At 33.5% G+C, this 16792-nt stretch overlaps 1 protein-coding gene across 1 annotated transcript in view; it reads left to right on the plus strand.

The window, feature by feature from the left end:
• COL19A1 (collagen type XIX alpha 1 chain) overlaps positions 1–16792 on the plus strand; it is a gene marked incomplete at its 3' end in the record, with an annotated part of 189016 nt that overhangs the window by 130159 nt on the left and 42065 nt on the right. Inside the window, exons 18-28 of the mRNA XM_081943886.1 lie at positions 736–789; positions 6184–6228; positions 6403–6438; positions 7605–7658; positions 11180–11233; positions 12056–12145; positions 13524–13568; positions 13666–13743; positions 15022–15057; positions 15154–15207; positions 15299–15352. Of these exons, the coding sequence (XP_081800012.1) occupies positions 736–789; positions 6184–6228; positions 6403–6438; positions 7605–7658; positions 11180–11233; positions 12056–12145; positions 13524–13568; positions 13666–13743; positions 15022–15057; positions 15154–15207; positions 15299–15352 (600 nt within the window). The remainder of the gene's footprint in view (positions 1–735; positions 790–6183; positions 6229–6402; positions 6439–7604; positions 7659–11179; positions 11234–12055; positions 12146–13523; positions 13569–13665; positions 13744–15021; positions 15058–15153; positions 15208–15298; positions 15353–16792) is intronic.

Raw genomic sequence — 16792 nt, forward strand, 5'->3', positions numbered from 1 at the left:
CACTAAAAATAGAGCCCAATCCTTGCCCTGAATTCAAAGATATCACATAACATCTTCCTAATTGTGCAATACTGTACTTAGTTTTGGCCTCAATGATTTGCATTTCAAAAATAAATTGAAGTAAAATAATTGGTTAAGAAGATTGATAGAAACAATTACTTTAGAAACTATTCTAGAATAATATTCGTTTTTTAGTCTGGTTGTTTCAGGAAGGTCTACTAAGAGTCATTTCTTCTGGGCTATTTTTGGACTTTCGACAAGTTATTAGGCCTTCTCCATGATGGGCCCATATTATGAAAAAGTTCTTCCAGCAGCCTAAATGTCATCTTCTCTTAACACATTTCATAACATTGTTAATAATTTTCTTGTTTCTTCAAACTTTTAGTTCTATTCATTGGTTTAAAATAAAGATTCTTCCATTTAGGTATTTATATATTTGTACAAAAATATTTTCCTTTCCTGTTTTATGGGAGGGAGTGTTAGCTTGGGTTTTTGTTGTTGTTTATTCTTAATTTGTGGTATGCCAATCAGAGTTGACTGGTTGGGTTGGTTAATAAATGTAGCAAATACATAAATACATATATATGTTTTTCCATGAAACATAAGCAATGATAAAATGATATGTGTTTGTTTGTCTTAAAAGTATCTTAATCAACTAACAGAATGTATATATCTAAGAAAAATAACCTTCAAACCTGACAAATTATATCCTTGATTTTTCTCCCCCCATTCTAGGGCCCTCCAGGTATTGGAGGATTTCAATATTACTTTAAAGGGCAGAATTATCAGGTATGGATATTATGGGTATTTTAGTATTATGCAGTTCAGCAACTTCTTATCTTCAGGAAGTATCTTCAGATACTTTTATCTTTTGCATGTGAAAAATCAAATTACGTATTACAAAAATACTGATGAAATTCTTTGGTAGATAATTACTGACTCTCACATATTTAATACAAATGCAAATTAATCTATTTTATTAATAATGTTTCCATAGCAATACTAACCCTTTTAATTAAAATTGACTGAAGGACAGGCACATTTTATTTATTAAGTTATTTATTTATTATGTTTTTATACCACCCACTTTCCCTACAAAGTGATTGACCTGGACAAGGTTTGGTTTAGCTAGATAGGTTTTAAGGAAATTTTATCCTATTTTCTGAAATCAGATCTATCTTAATTTATTTTTTGTTTGTGATATTTAGTTGAACTTTAGCTTGTATATAAAGATGAAGATGAACTAATGTAGTAACATGTTTGATTATATATACAACTATAACAATTCATTGGCAAAAGAAACAGAAAATTAAGTAAATTGTAGGACAATCTGCTGGTCTGAATCAATTCAGTGAAGCGTCAAAATGCCTTTTGTCTAATTCACTCTCTTTAGATTTTTTAAATAGTCAGTTAGAAGGAAGATCCAATGAGTTAAGTGGTTTTGTTTCTAAATAATATGTTTGAGAATAAAACTACAATAACTTTTGCATGCATGCAGTTTATATTCTGGCACTTTCGTGACCTTATCTGATTCCACAGTGTGATTAAGGTGGATTTGAAAACAACCATGTGATGAACATTTTGCAGAAACTAGAAGGAACAGGTTTCAACATGGCTATATTAATTGCAATTCTGCATTTCAAGGAATATCTATTTTTGTGTCTTTCCTGAAACAAATGGTAGTCAGGATATTGGGTCTATTAAGATAGAAATTTGGGTGGTTTGCAGATTAGAATTTCTCAATCCTTGTCATGAAATGACATTGCTAAAAAGAAATGGATGGCAGGAAACTAATCTTTTATACGAAAAGAGTTAAAAACTTTGCTCCGGTACTACTGACAAATTACTAAATTCATAAATATGCTTGCCAAACTGATCCAGTAATTGGTGCTGGTCTTTCCAGGGTGACTCTGAATTGCTGGTAAGGAACAAAATACAAGTCAGAAATTTGCTCATCTTTGATAATTAAATTAGATATTCTGCTGCAGTATGAGAAGATTGGGAATTACAGATGAAACATTCATTTATTTCTGACTATCATTTTGTCTCATCTTGACAATCCACAAGATTTCCTTTTAAATGGACAAATCAGAACATTGATGGAAAACATGATCTAACTGCTATTTTGTATTTTTAACACAAAATAAGTGAACAGGTTACATTATTTGGATATGACTGTATAATCTGTATAGCTAAATTAGTCTTTCAGAAATGGGGCTTTGTAATGTTTAATCACCTAGCTTTAATTCATTTTAAAGAGCTGGCAGCTTTTTGATTTTCTTAAAGACAAGCTCTCTTGTCATCTCTTGGGTTAACATCTGTTACAGCCAGAGTGAATTCAAACGTTTACTATTCATTTGCCTACCTAAATAAACTATGTGACACATCTTCAATCACTGTCTTGGGTTTGCTTGACTCTGAGTCTGTTTCTCATGTTACAGAACCAAAGGATTGTCTTTCACCATGTTTAACCACCTCTTTTTCTATGAAAAAAGATCATATGATCCTTTCATATTTCTATTAAAAAATATATGTTCTGCTTCTGTATTCTTTCTTTGGAGCCTTAATAGAGCAATTCCATGGAAACTTTATAGTAGCTTCCATTCTGTAGTCAACTTCTCAGCTATACTTTGAACTCAATTCTCCAAAGCTATGAATACACCCATTCCTCATTTAATGACAATTTCAACTAGTGACCATTCACAAATGTGTTACCGTAGTAGTTAAAAAAAATATTTTTCGACCAATGTGTGCATTTGTGACCATATTTCAGGGACCTGACAAAAATGCATGCTGGAGTGGGAGTAATGTTGGCATAGGTGCATGAAAAACCTTTATCTAAATGAGATGGCACCAATCAATGATCTTCCTAGTCTCTGTCCCTCTCTCCCCACCCCATATGTTCACTTAGCAACCATTTTGCTTAACATCCTAGTTGTTGAACAAAACTTGGTCATTCAACAAGAAATGAGTGTATTCAAAGAAGGTATTGAAGTTAACCTTTTCTCAGAATCCTAGAAAGTATGAGGCTCAGTTGTTTATGTTGTTAAATATTGCAGGCTAAATCCAGCAGCTAGCCTGCTTACTTGCTTGCTTGCTTGCTTGCTTGCTTGCTTGCTTGCTTGCTTGCTTGCTTGCTTGCTTGCTTGCTTGCTTGCTTGCTTGCTTGCTTGCTCGCTCGCTCACTCATAAATTTGAGATCCCAGGGCATTGTGCTAAAAATTTTCAGGAACATTTTAGACAAACTTAATCATATACTCTACACCAGGAGAGTATCAAAGGGGTGTCAAACTCGGGGTACCATGTTGTTATCACGTGATGTATTGTGACTTTTTTCCCCTTTGTTAAAATGGGGGTGGGCATGGCCAACATGTGATGCATTTGGCCCAGGGGCCACGAGTTTAACACCCCTGCTCTACACACTTTGGTAGTTTCACTTTCTTATCTTTTTCCTCTAACTCATCTTTGTATTATTATCTCAAACTAATGGGAGTGCTAAGGTTTTTTATTTTTACTTATTACAAATTCAGTTTTGCTATCAATGTTTGGCAACAAAATCCATAACAATAGATTGCCAGTTTGGACTTTACATCATTGACTCAGAACAGTTCTGGGTAACTTCAAACTTTATTAAACTGAAGTGACTATTCTACCTTAACTTTGTGACCAAGTTGTGCATGAATATCTAAGGATGGGTGATCAAGCAGAATGATACTTCCTTTGATTTGGACAGGAGATATTGCAAAATAAGCTATCTATTCCCTTTGCATTTTTTCATCTTTTGCTTAAAATCACTGCAATTTTAACCATTCTGCTCCTCTGATCCATTCAGTGCCATCAAAGCTGTAATAAACTTTGATAGCTATAATTTTTCAATCTCTGTTTCATTATTTTTCTAGTACTTTCATCATTTCTTTTTAGCAAATTCTAATTTTCTGCCTCTTTCTTTTTTCACCACTGTTAGTAATGGTGCTTTACTAATTACACCAATATACTAACCTTAGATTTTTTTCAATGTATTAAATAAAATTGAGTTATTTTATCATACATTTGTATGAATGAGTTCATTTCCTCAGTCTGTGGAAAAACTGTTTATGACCAGCTGTGTGGAAACAAGTTTGCCTAAGATCACTGTATTTCTGAGTTGTTAGACACCTATACAAGTCAATAGCTTTTGTTGTATTTTATACTAACTGTGCAATAGATTGAATTGCCATGTTTTAGTTTTTTAAAGAGCTGCTTTATATTTCTTAATCTTTTGTGCCTAGAAAATTAATTATATCCAGGCATTTTTCTTCATTATGTATAGCTTACTTCTTGCAATCATTCTTGGTATATTTTGCATATTTTAGTAGCCTCTTAATTCCTATTTAAGATTAAGTTTGTGGCAGGTGATATGAACCCAAGTTGAGGTCCTCAGGATATTATACGCATCTGTCTGCCAGATTCATGTTTCTTACAATTATAAGACCTTTCAAATTCCTATGTCTTATCATGTTTCCCAGTTAATGTCTTCTGGCAAAACATGGGGGCCAGCTGCTTCGCCTTCAAGAAATTAATCATCTTTTAACCCTCATGTAGTGTACAAATACACTCCTTCCTTCAGCTGTCCAATGCAAAATATTTAATGATTTATTCTCAAGCAAACAACTTTGCAGAAAAGAAGCGCTAAGTTTAGTATTTAGGAAGATGATTTACCAGTCTAAACTTCAGTTTTAAGTGCTTAGACTTTCTGGAACCAGGGTTTCAGGTTGCAGCAGTGACCCAAATTTTCAAGACTGGAGATGAATAAATTAAGCTAAGAATGGTATAATATTAATTGTGAACAATTTGCTTTGTTAATATCCAGACTTTTGTTTATACTAACAAATCATTAAAATAAATAATGTTTTTACCTAAAAGAAAAACACCCTTGAATTTTAGAAACTGTTATACCTGCATGATTATTATTCACAGGAAGATCAGATAGGAAAACTGTTCTTAATATTCTTAAAAATAGATTATTTTAATACTGCTTACCTAGCAATTAAAGGTATCAATTTTAACTGAAATAAATTCTGGAGGTTTTAAAAAATCTAACAAATATGTGCATGAAAACCATATATATATATATATTGGGTAGAGCGTGCATATATGCACAAAAGACAGATGCATGCAGAACCAGACTTCTGAAAGCAAAAATGCCAGGAAGAAAGATTAAATGAATGTCACATTTTAAAATCAATTGCCGTTATGTTATGTTATGTTATGTTATGTTATGTTATGTTACGTTACGTTACGTTACGTTATATGTTACATTATATTTATACATACATATACATACATATACACACATATATTCATAATTTTTACTGCATGAACTTGTATGCTACCCAGTTGAAAGGGGTATATAGAATATATAACAACACAAAACCCCAGCATCTTTCAATCTCCTCTCATACAGTTGTCACAGCTACAACACTGAACAGTATTAAAATTTAGACAAAACAAAAGGCACCTTCATCATCACCATTAACTCATAAATACCTATTAAACAGGATAAGGTTGTTCATTTTTCCAAATGCCAAAAATGAATGAGAAGCTAAGCTCTTCCATAGAGTCAGTGCCACCACAGAGATGGTTAGCCTCTGGTCCCTGATCTCCTTGATTTCCCATAGGGTGAGGATCCTGAACAATCTCTATTGAATGATCACACAGGGTGGGTGGCTTCTAGTCAAACAAGACAGTCCAAAGTAAGTGGGAGTGAGTTATAGTTGTATTACCTTATAGAAAAACATTACCAGTTTGAGTTGAACAGAGAAAGATAATCAGCAATCAATATAGAAGTTATTCTGCCGAAATAGGTTACTCCATCCAGAACACCACATTTTGAACCAATATATCATTCATACAACCCTTCCCTTCCCACACAATTATTGTGTATAGCATACTTACATATATAGAATTTTACTTCGAGGATAAGCAATACTGAACTCTGTTGGCATGTTACCCTTGACTTTTAAAATACTTATATATTGCTATTCTAAATATGATTCCTCAGTATTTAGATTGCAATTATACAGTGTAAATTGCTCATGAAAGGAATATTGGATAATCATTATAAAGAGGAAGATTTGGGGAAATTGATCTCTAATTTGTTAATAAATTAGAAAGAATTGATCTTTATTTTCTTTTTTGGGAAAGAGTCTTCGAGATGAAAAGGGATTAAAAGGTGCAAAAGGAGAAAAAGTAAGTAATCAATTGCTATTGATAGTTATGATTGTGTGACTTATTTTTTATGTGGCATTTCTGGAAACTGAAAGTGGGTTTCATTCTTGCCAAAACCTTTAGAAACAGAGAGCAAATCTGGATTTGATAAAAGTGTCCTGATAAACATTGAGTTTAACTTGTATTCTGTCACAGGGAGAACCTTCTGAAAAAGGAGAAAAGGGGGATTCAGTAAGTACAGCTCAAAATTCCTCAAAAATCTCTTTGTAGATAAAATGTGAAGTTTGTGTGTTATCAACATACCCAAGTAATTGTAGTTATAGGAAGATAGAGTATAATCTAGTTTGGACAATTATCTCTGAAGGTGATCCATATCTTGGAGAAATCAATTCATGACCTACCTATTGGTTGCACTTACATTCTTTCATATCTTTTTTTTTTCAGATAGGATATTTGCATAAGGATCTATGCTTTAGATTCCCATTATGCAAATATTTCTGAAATTATATTGTTTTCATCTTTGGAACTCTGTTGCCTTGGATTTTAAATGTACAGGCCCTATAGAAAAGCTACATCCAGCTGTGAACATCTGACAGACTTGGCGGCTGAATTTGTTGTCACTACTATATGTAATTCAATTATCATGTAATATAAATTAATTTCATCTTGGCAGATTTACAAATCAAGGCATTTATTTGCTCCAGAAGTGTTTGTGAAGGGATGACAGTACCTTAATTACTGATCTGAGCAAATATTCAAGGATTCTTTTCTTCATTATTAACTGATGATACTCATTGATCATGGTTACTTCTGGTGAAAGTGATAAATTCCATCCAATATTATCCTTATTCTGGGGCATGTTCCCTATGCTTCTAGCAGTTCCCAAACATCAAGGTTAAATTTTAGCCATATGGGAACTATAATGATTAAGTGATTATACCACTTTTACATAACAAGTTCTGGACAAAAGTAGACGTAGCATTTGCACATCCACAAAGAAAACACTTCAAAAATTGTCTTATAACCAGAGCTACAAACCAAAAACTGGAAATACACAAAAGCCTTACCATTGATAATAAGGTTGTCTTGATCTTGATTTGTCATCCCCATTTATGCAAAGCCATGGATCACAAGGGCCACCTTTACAATAAGTGGGTAACCTGCTCATGTAAATAGAAGTCATCCACTAGTAGGGAACATATTGCAAAGAAATTATGCCAACAGGTTCTGGAGTTAAACTACTTGGCTTGCAAGTGATTTCACTTCCATTTTTAGAATAAAATTGATCTATAGACATTAGAAACATACTGTAGTGTGTCATTAGTATATAAACTTACCAACTCTACAGTTTCATCTCTAAAGATATATAACTTACCTTTCTTAAAATGTTGTTTTAGGGTGAAGTAGGGGAGCCTGGTCTTCCCGGGTCTATTGGAAATCCAGGACCTCCGGTATGTAAATTATAAAAGTGTATGAATTTCTCTTACAATCCAGTAATGGGAACACTATTGATAGCCAGTTCTGTTGTCCTATGAATGAATTAAACTTTTGTATGTTTCTGTCTCTGTATCTTTCCTAACTACACCTGCACAAAATGCCAAAATATATTTAAAATATATAAACGTTTATAGTATTCTTACTAGCATTTTAAAATTTAAATCTGATAATCGTTGAAATAATATAGAAAATGTATAAAATTTCATAATTATCTTCCACAACAGTTTTAAAATACAACCTGATTGTAATTGAACATATATGTTTATACAATTGTACAGTTGGAAATATCTTTGAGATTGTTGTTCAATAAAGATACCTATATTTTCCAAGCTTTCCTCATTCCACTTTTTAAAGATAGTGACAACTTTATTCTCCTACAATCTTTTAAATTGCCATAATTCCTTCAGAAGTCCTCCAAGTTTATCAAGAGAAGCGCTCTGCTAAACTACAGTGAACAAATTCCCCATCCAATAATGCCATGTATTTCAGCAACATCTGGCAGCCCACAGAATTTCCACCTTAAACTAAAGTTTAGAATGCTACTTCTTCCCAAAACAAAGAACATTTCATTCTATGTACAGAATAATGTGTATTTTGACCTTCAATTTGCATAAGTAGTCACAGGTAGTTAATAGAAAACCCACCAATTAAAATAAAACTAAAATAGGTTTATAAAGATGCAAGAAAAAATAAGAGATCAGGTTGAAATAATGAAATCAATGTCAGCCATATTATTAGAGATGACTAGATTACATGAAGGGAGGCATCAATTTCAGAGGCAGGAGTGGCTCCATGCCATGAACATTTTATAAAAATGACACTACAGCTGAAAAGCCTTTTTTGTTTAATTCTCATTTTTTTCTCATAAAGTGGAGAAGTGTAAAGACAGTTCTGAAAATTAATAAAGGTAGTCCTCGATTTGCAAAAGTTCATTTAATGACCATGTGGGGTTACAGCAGTCCTGAAAAAAGTGACCTATAACCATTTTTCACAGTTACGACCGTTTTAGCATCCCCATAGTCATGTGATCAAAATTCAGAGGTTTGGCAGCTTTTGAATTTGACTCATATTTATGATGATTGCAGTGTCCCAGACTCACGTAGTCACCTTTTGGGACCTTCTCACAAGCAAAATCAATGGGGAAGCTAGATTTACTTAACAACTGGGTTATTAATTTAACAACTACAGTAATTCACTTAACAAATGTGGCAAGGGAAGTCATAAAAGGGGCAAAATTCACTTAAGTGAGAATTTTAGCTTAGCAACAGATATTTATATTATATTGTTTCTTTCCCTTTTCTAAAAATTTCATACTTATCATAATGTTCTAGGGATTTCCAGGACCACCTGGCCCCAGAGGCTCTTCGGGAGAAATGGCAAGTATCATACTGCTTTTTGTAAGAATTATTCAAGTAAAATATTAATCATTGAAATAATAATATTAAACTGTTGGTAATCTCTTTTTACAAGGCATATGAGAGAAGTAATCAATGTGCAAAGATTTAGAACCAGGCATACTGAGGTGTTCCATGATAACTATTTATGGTTTCGCTCATCCCATCAAGTGTGGAAATAAATCACCAAGGCAGACAGTCTTTATATCACCACAACAATGGCTAGGTGACCCTGTAAAATTGTTACTGTAGAAGGCCTCAGTAGCTTTATATCTCTGGGTAGTTATGAATATGCCATTCTATTTTTGCATCTTTGTACTGTTACTAAGAAGGTCAGCCTTAATCATTATCTTAAGAATTTACAGTATAAATTTAAATTGGCATATTTTTATTAGCACTTTGGTTCAAAAAACATTTTTTTTCCAGAATAATGCAGCTAGAGGCTTGAATGCTGCTTAAGACCCACAGTTCGTTGCCTGGCAGATGGGGAAACCAATATTAAATGGCTTAATCCATTAGTGATTAATTAAAACTGATTTTATATAACTACAAGTATATGCAAACATTTCAGGTCAACTTCCTTTCATATACTACCTATTCACTACTCCAATAACACAAGCCATGTGGTCAATTCTTACTTCTGTCAGGAACAGTAGACAAATTCTGAAATGTCCTACTTCTGTATTTCTAATATCGCTTATCAAGATTTTTTTCCCTTTACACATTATCTGTTAAATGAAAAAGTGCTTCTTAAATACATAACTTTGAAATATTCGGTCCTTTCTGTGCAGTCACATTGCTAAGATGTCTTTGCAGTGGGGTTTTTTTTTCAGATTTTTCATTTCCCACACTGAAGCTTTTCATCTCTCTGTGTTATTTATTTGAAATGTATAATTATCCTTGAATTCATGTACCTGCATCTTTCTTTTGATATTGGATTCAGCATGGACATGCCAAATTCAGTCTTAGGTTCATCTGGCCTTTAGATCTGTTCTCATGACTTTATCTAGCTCTGTATTAATATAAACCTGAATAGATCTCTAAAAAATGGACCATTTATTTAGATATATTCTAATTTATTTCATGTTTTATGGACCTTTATTTAAGGACAGAAATAAAAAGAAAATAAAAATAGGTAATGATGTCAATGTGGTTGAGGCAAAGTTGTCTTGAAAAACTTTTGTCATGCAATTATATCTGCTTCCTTCATTAAAACCTTTAAATACATAAGGTTAAAAATTTTGTCTCATGCTTTGAAAGCAAATTAAAAAACAAATTTATGTCAGATAAACAAAATCTGATTTTATCACCATTTTAATAAAACCAAGATCAGATTACAATTTCTTAAACAATTCATTTGCCTCAGAAATATCTAGCACCATCTGCAAAAAAGGAAAGATAATTTAGTGCTTACGTTTTATGCTATATCTGTCTTAAATGTACTATTTTAAAAGAAAGAGTAAACAAACAAAAATAAAACAATAAAAATATTAATTTTCTATAGTACGATAATAAGTTGGCAAAGGAATTACCAAGATTGTAAAGTTAACACTCAGTATATTTTGATTAGAAAGTACATTTAAGTATAATATTATTTTAACAATATAAGTATGAATTTAAATCTTTGAGCTTAGTGTTAAAATTTCAACTATTTGTTATTTAAAAATACAAAAATAAAGGAAAAAAGAAGATAAAATTACTGAAAACACCTTAAATATTAGTTAATGTTTTACTTGTCTCAGATTTCCATCTTTTAGTAAATTCTTTTTCTCTTTAAATACTGTACTCTAGACAATTATATTTGCCTTGCTGCATAATATATAAATGCATGGAAACCAGTCTTGCTAATCTTCCATATTCCTAAGCCACAAATAAACATAATTCTTCTTCTTCCATTGTTTTATAGAGCATAAATATTTTAAATAAAATTTATATTCTTTGAATTTTACCCGTCATTCCAAGTAAGAAAATTTTTAGTGAAGTTCACTATATATTAGAAGTATTTTTCAGGATTACTCCTCTTTTAATAGATAATTGACTATAAAGTCCAAGACAATATACTTCTCTTTTTAATTAACTAGGGCTTACTAGGAGAACATGGAGTACCTGGAAAACCAGGGATTAAAGGAGAAAAGGTAATTTTTAAATCAATATCAAATAATTGTATGTATTTTCAATGTATCTGTTCCAGTTACTGTATGGGTTTTATCTTGTCCACCTCAGATACGCTCAATATTCTATATTTTGCTATCTTATTTGTTGTAAAAAAAAATGACTGCAATGAATATTTTTAAACTGAGGCAATGTTTCAAATTGAACGGTAAATTTTGGGTTAGTTTAGTACCTATCAACTGAAGAGAGCAAAAGTAATATCTGACTTCATTCGGTTCTCCATATGTTTAAAAGGAGCACTCCAAAAATTTCCATCATACTGTAATTTTAATGGTTACAATAAAATTAATATAAAATTATTACATTTATTGTAAGTTGATTTTCTATCAACTGAAATTAAATCTACTTCTTGTCTAGTATCAGCCATCACTTTGTCTTAGCTTTATTCATTTTGGGAATGGACTTTCCAGCAAAGCGAGGCATAGTCATCTCCCCTCCCCTTTTGCCAAAAAGCAGCCAGAAAACGATTGCAATATTTGGAGTCTCAGCAGCGATTTGTTCTTTTGTTTTTTGAGAGTTTCTAGTTAGAATGGATTTTTAAAAAAAATCTTGCTAAAACAAGCAATCCCACTAGTTTAGATCCAACAACAAGGATGATATAAAAATTAATTGACTAAGGCTACTTGAGAATATAGCTAAGAAAGTGGCTACCTATGTTGACAAGTGGTTTGACAACACAGGAAGAATATGGAGATAAAATAATTCAGTTAATTTAAATATGATTCATTAATCTGGCTCTTGTAACTTCCTATCAAATTAGCATTGTTTTCATCTATATTACTTAGGGAGATGCTGGTGGAATTATAGGCCCACCGGGGCCTCCAGGTTCTAAAGGTGATACAGGGCTTCCAGGTTTAAGTCTTCCAGGAAAACCAGTAAGTACCATTAAGTATTCTATTGCAGAAAAGACTATGAGATCAACAGAAGAAAAATTCCGACCGCAAGTGGAATTACCAGCATTGCATATACTATTTCATTCAGGGCAAGCAATGTTAGGTAGAGTATAGAAAGGAAAAAGAAATAATATGTCAAAGAATTCAAAAGCATGACATAAGAAAAAAGAAACCTAGCTAAAACTAGTTTTCACCAACACTATTTATTATATCTCTCCTTACCTTTCTATTCTTGCAAATCATCCTTTCTTCCACCATGTCCATACAACATTTCATGCATTATCTTTTGATGTCCCAAAACACCTTTGGGATAACCATGACCTGGATGATTGAGAATTTCCATAAACACAATACCCATTGTTCTTTTATGTAGCACTGAGTATTTTCAAAGATATGCTTGTGTAACTCAGAGCCATAAGTAATGACCTTTTGAAAAGATCTCTCTGAGGCAAACAGCTGCAGATAATTTTGCAAGCTATTCAGTTCTACACATTTCGAGTCTTCTCCCACCATGATTCCTTTTGTTACTTCTCATAAATAATTATCTCATCAATTATTGCGAAACTGAAATAGAAGTAAATAATTATTATTATAAGATATCTTATTTGGTTTTGCAAAATGGGACACCTGTGTCTTAAATTGGATTTTCCCCCCTGTCAATATAAGAATTCTTATTATTTCCTAATTACACAAAAATATTTTTATTGTTTGTTTGTTTCACATTTTTGAACTGCCCATCTTTCTCAGGGAGGGTCTGTGAGCAGTGTACAATAAATGTTAAAATATAAAAATAGCATATAAAACTTACATTAGAAAATTTAGAATTTAAAAGGAGGCAAGGATAATTAAAATCTGTTACAAACTAGTTCAAAAAGTGAAGCAGGCTCTCAGGGCACCAGCCAGCCCTACTATGTGTTCCTATAAATTCCCCAAATGAGGCTGCAGAGCCATGTTTTAACTCCTTTCTGGAAGGCCATAAGAGTTGGGGACCTGTCTCACTTCCGGGGAGAGAATATTCCATATGGCAGAGGCAAGGGCAGAGAAAGCTCTCTTCTTACACCCTACCAGTTGAAGTTATTTAACTGACAACTTCTGCAACATACCTTGTTTGTCAGATGGATGGGTTGATGTATTGGAAAAAAGACGATTTCTATAAGTAGCCTGGCCCTATGTCATGTAGGGATTTATAGGTCACAACCAACTCCTTAAATTGGACCCAAAAGCAATCTGGCACCCAATACAATTCATGAAGCAAAATATTTTCATTCACCCTTCTTGGGGCATCCAGAATTGCTTGTGTGGCCTCATTCTGCCCTAATATACAAAGCTTTCTCTCTTCATCTTTTTCCCCCTATTTTAGGGACTGGCTGGCATTCCTGGGACAATAGGTCCACGAGGGCCTAAGGTAGGGAAAGCCTATTCTGATCCGGTATTTTAATTGTTTGGAGTTATGCTTTGATTTGAAGATTTTTTTAAAAAACAAAGGTTTGTTCTTTTATCAGGGAGAAAGAGGGCTCCCTGGAGTGCAAGGTCCTCCAGGAGAGATAGGGTCAGCAGGGAATGGAACCCCAGGACTACCTGTAAGTATAAAATTTGTTTTGTTCTCCTTTCACCCTATTATTAACATGGTTGTTGCTCTGTATTTGCTTGATAGATGCAATATGGATGACTCTACCTGTAATATATGATTGTGTGTGTGTATTTTTCTTTTCCTTTGTAAAGAAATGATAAAATGTGTCTTGGTTGATCCCACTACTATACTTGCTAGCATGTCTAAATAGAATAGCTAAATAAAGTTGTTGCTGTTAGGGTTTTATGACTGTCAGGGGAATGGAGATAAAGGAATTATATATTGCTGCCTAGCAAGGCAATTGTTCCTGTCTCTTCCCAGAGTACAACTAAGCCAGAAGCACAGTTCTGCACATATATACTTAGGGATAAAGATGCCTTTGGGTAACATTATTCTCCCAAGCATGTCATTTGAAAAGGAATAGTTGGGGGGGGGGAGGAAGTCTCTGTTATTTTATAAAGTTATAAATGTCATGTTTTGTATATTTTACATTTTGCATTTACCTTAAGTCTTAAATCAGATAGTAAACTGCTCTCTTCAGAAAAGGTTGTTAAATTCCAGAACCCCCCAAAAGAAAAGATGAATTTCTGTAACCTCCCCTCGTAAATAAGTAATAGCTGAGTAAATAATAATTTTAAAAAACTGCTAGCAATGGGTTTTAACAGACGGCCTGAGATATAGGTATTTTGATAGCTATCCTGCTTTGCCTGTGGAATTTAATCATTCATCCTGTAAGTTGCTAATAACCCCACAGTGGGCTTTGACCAATATCTTGAGAAGCTTTATTCAACAGTAAAATGTTAATAGGGATGACGTATGAAAGGAGTGCATAGATGGATGGATATGGATGGATGTTAAAAAAAAATACCCCTCCCCCTTACAAGGAGCCATGTCATCAGAGTAGAGTACCTCATTGCAAAGATTTACAGAATCTCTAAGTAGAGCAAGAAAAACTCCATACTAAGATCCCCGAGGGAAACTAGCAATCTGGATGGATGGTACTACTAAACTAGGCTCAACAATGATCTGTCTGGTGAAACCAGCTTCCTATCATGATTTCCAATATCGTATTCTGCTGAAATCAAAGATCTGGCTAAGAAGAATCTTAGCCTCAGGTGATACATTTGTGCGGATGAATAATCAAACATGAGGTCCAACTCTTTCTCTTTGAAATCCAGGTGGTTTTTTTTTTACTTGGGCAAGTTTTCAACACCAATAATAACCCCATTTTTTTTTTACAATGATGATGATGGTGATAATTGTATTCACTCATTGCTTTGTTTTTCAGGGTCTTAAAGGGCCTCCTGGGACACCAGGATTCCAAGTAAGTTATTTCATAAGAAAGCTGGGTCAATACTTTCATTGTGCTTATTGTGAAAGTCTTCCTTGATACCTGATGCTTCAAATGTTCCCTCCACAGGGACCAAGAGGCCTTCCTGGATTACCTGGGACTCCTGGAACTCCTGGCGTTGATGTAAGTACTAATAAATATATGATAGTAATATCTTCTTGAGCAAAACCAATACAACAACAACAAACCCTGCCCTGTTTTTATGTACATTTAGGGTATTCCAGGTCGAGATGGAAAGCCAGGAATCCCAGGCCCTCCAGGTGACCCAGTATGTATATAAACTAACTCGACTCTCTTACACTGAAGGCAAATGTATATAAAATCACTAAAATTTGAATACAAATAGGCCTTGAGTTGCAACAGTTCATTTAGTGACCATTCAAAGTTAAAATGGCACTGAAAAAAGTGACCTATGACCATTATTCACATTTACAACCATTTAAAACCATTGCAGCAACCCCATGGTCATGTGATCACAATTCAGATGCTTGGCAACTGACTCATTTTATGACCATTGTAGTTGCAATGTCCCAGGGTCATGCGATCACTTTTTGTAACTTTCTGATAAGCAAAGTCAATGGGAAAGCCAGATTCACTTAACAACTGCATTACTAATTTAATAACTACAGAGATTCACTTAACAACTGGCAAAAAAGAACATAAAATGGGGCAAAATTAACTTAGTAACTGTCTCACTTAGCAGCAGAAAGTTGGGCTCAATTGTGGTTGTAAGTTGAGTACTACCTGTATATATATATTTGAAGTCAATTACTTGCATTTGAAGAGTTGAAATTATCTTTGAATCAATTCCTTAAATGACCCCTACATTGTTAGAAAAGATATAAACTGAGCTAACCCCCATAACTCGTCTTTTAAAGGTCTCTTGGATATGTTATATGAACAACTACAAGAATTAGTGCTATGCAGAATGTCAAATTCCTTGTCTCAAATCCTCCCAAAGAACTGAGAGGGGTTTGGAATAATTCAGGTTTGGGTTAGAAAGAGAAATTGGAAAATGTAAAGAATTTAAGACTAAATTTCTTCCTCAACCTCTCTGCAACCCTCTTCCTAGTTTTTTGGGGGGGGAATGTTATCTAATGTAAACTCTCCCTTACCGATATCTCTTCCAAGGTTTCCTCTATTAAAAAAATAATTATCATAAAGTGCCGCCAGTAGAACTGAACCTTCTGCTAAGATAGTCCAATTGTAGAGATCTTCCCTTTCACCAAGGATTTATCCCCACAGGCTCAGTCCTGATAAAACAGAAAGAAAAGTAGCAATGCTGGGCTTCAGAAGTTGGAAGCATAAAGGGAAGCTGTGTGTCCTGCCATGGGAATAGTTTTAGTAAGAAGCTCACTTATTAGACTAAAAAAGCTAAACCTTTAGATATAAAAATTGAAAAGGAGAATATAAGGAAAAACAAGAATGGCCAACAAACTTCAAAACAAATAAATATAGGCAACCCTACTATATCCCATCATTCATAAGGCTTCAGTCTATGGAGATTCTCAATCATCCAGGTCAAATTGCAAAGAATAGAGCTTAGCAATTAGCATTCATTTCTCTTTTTCTTTTTTCCCTTGGGCACAATTTTTTGGTTTTATAAAAATTTAGTGGATGTTTGAAAGCCAGCCTCCTTGGGGACACTGCTGTTTTACCCCTCCATCTCTAATGTCATGATTCTAGCTAATTATGAAGAGCATTATCT

This window comes from Natrix helvetica, assembly GCF_964273705.1.
Source record: "Natrix helvetica genome assembly, chromosome: 2".
Taxonomy (NCBI): domain Eukaryota; kingdom Metazoa; phylum Chordata; class Lepidosauria; order Squamata; family Natricidae; genus Natrix; species Natrix helvetica.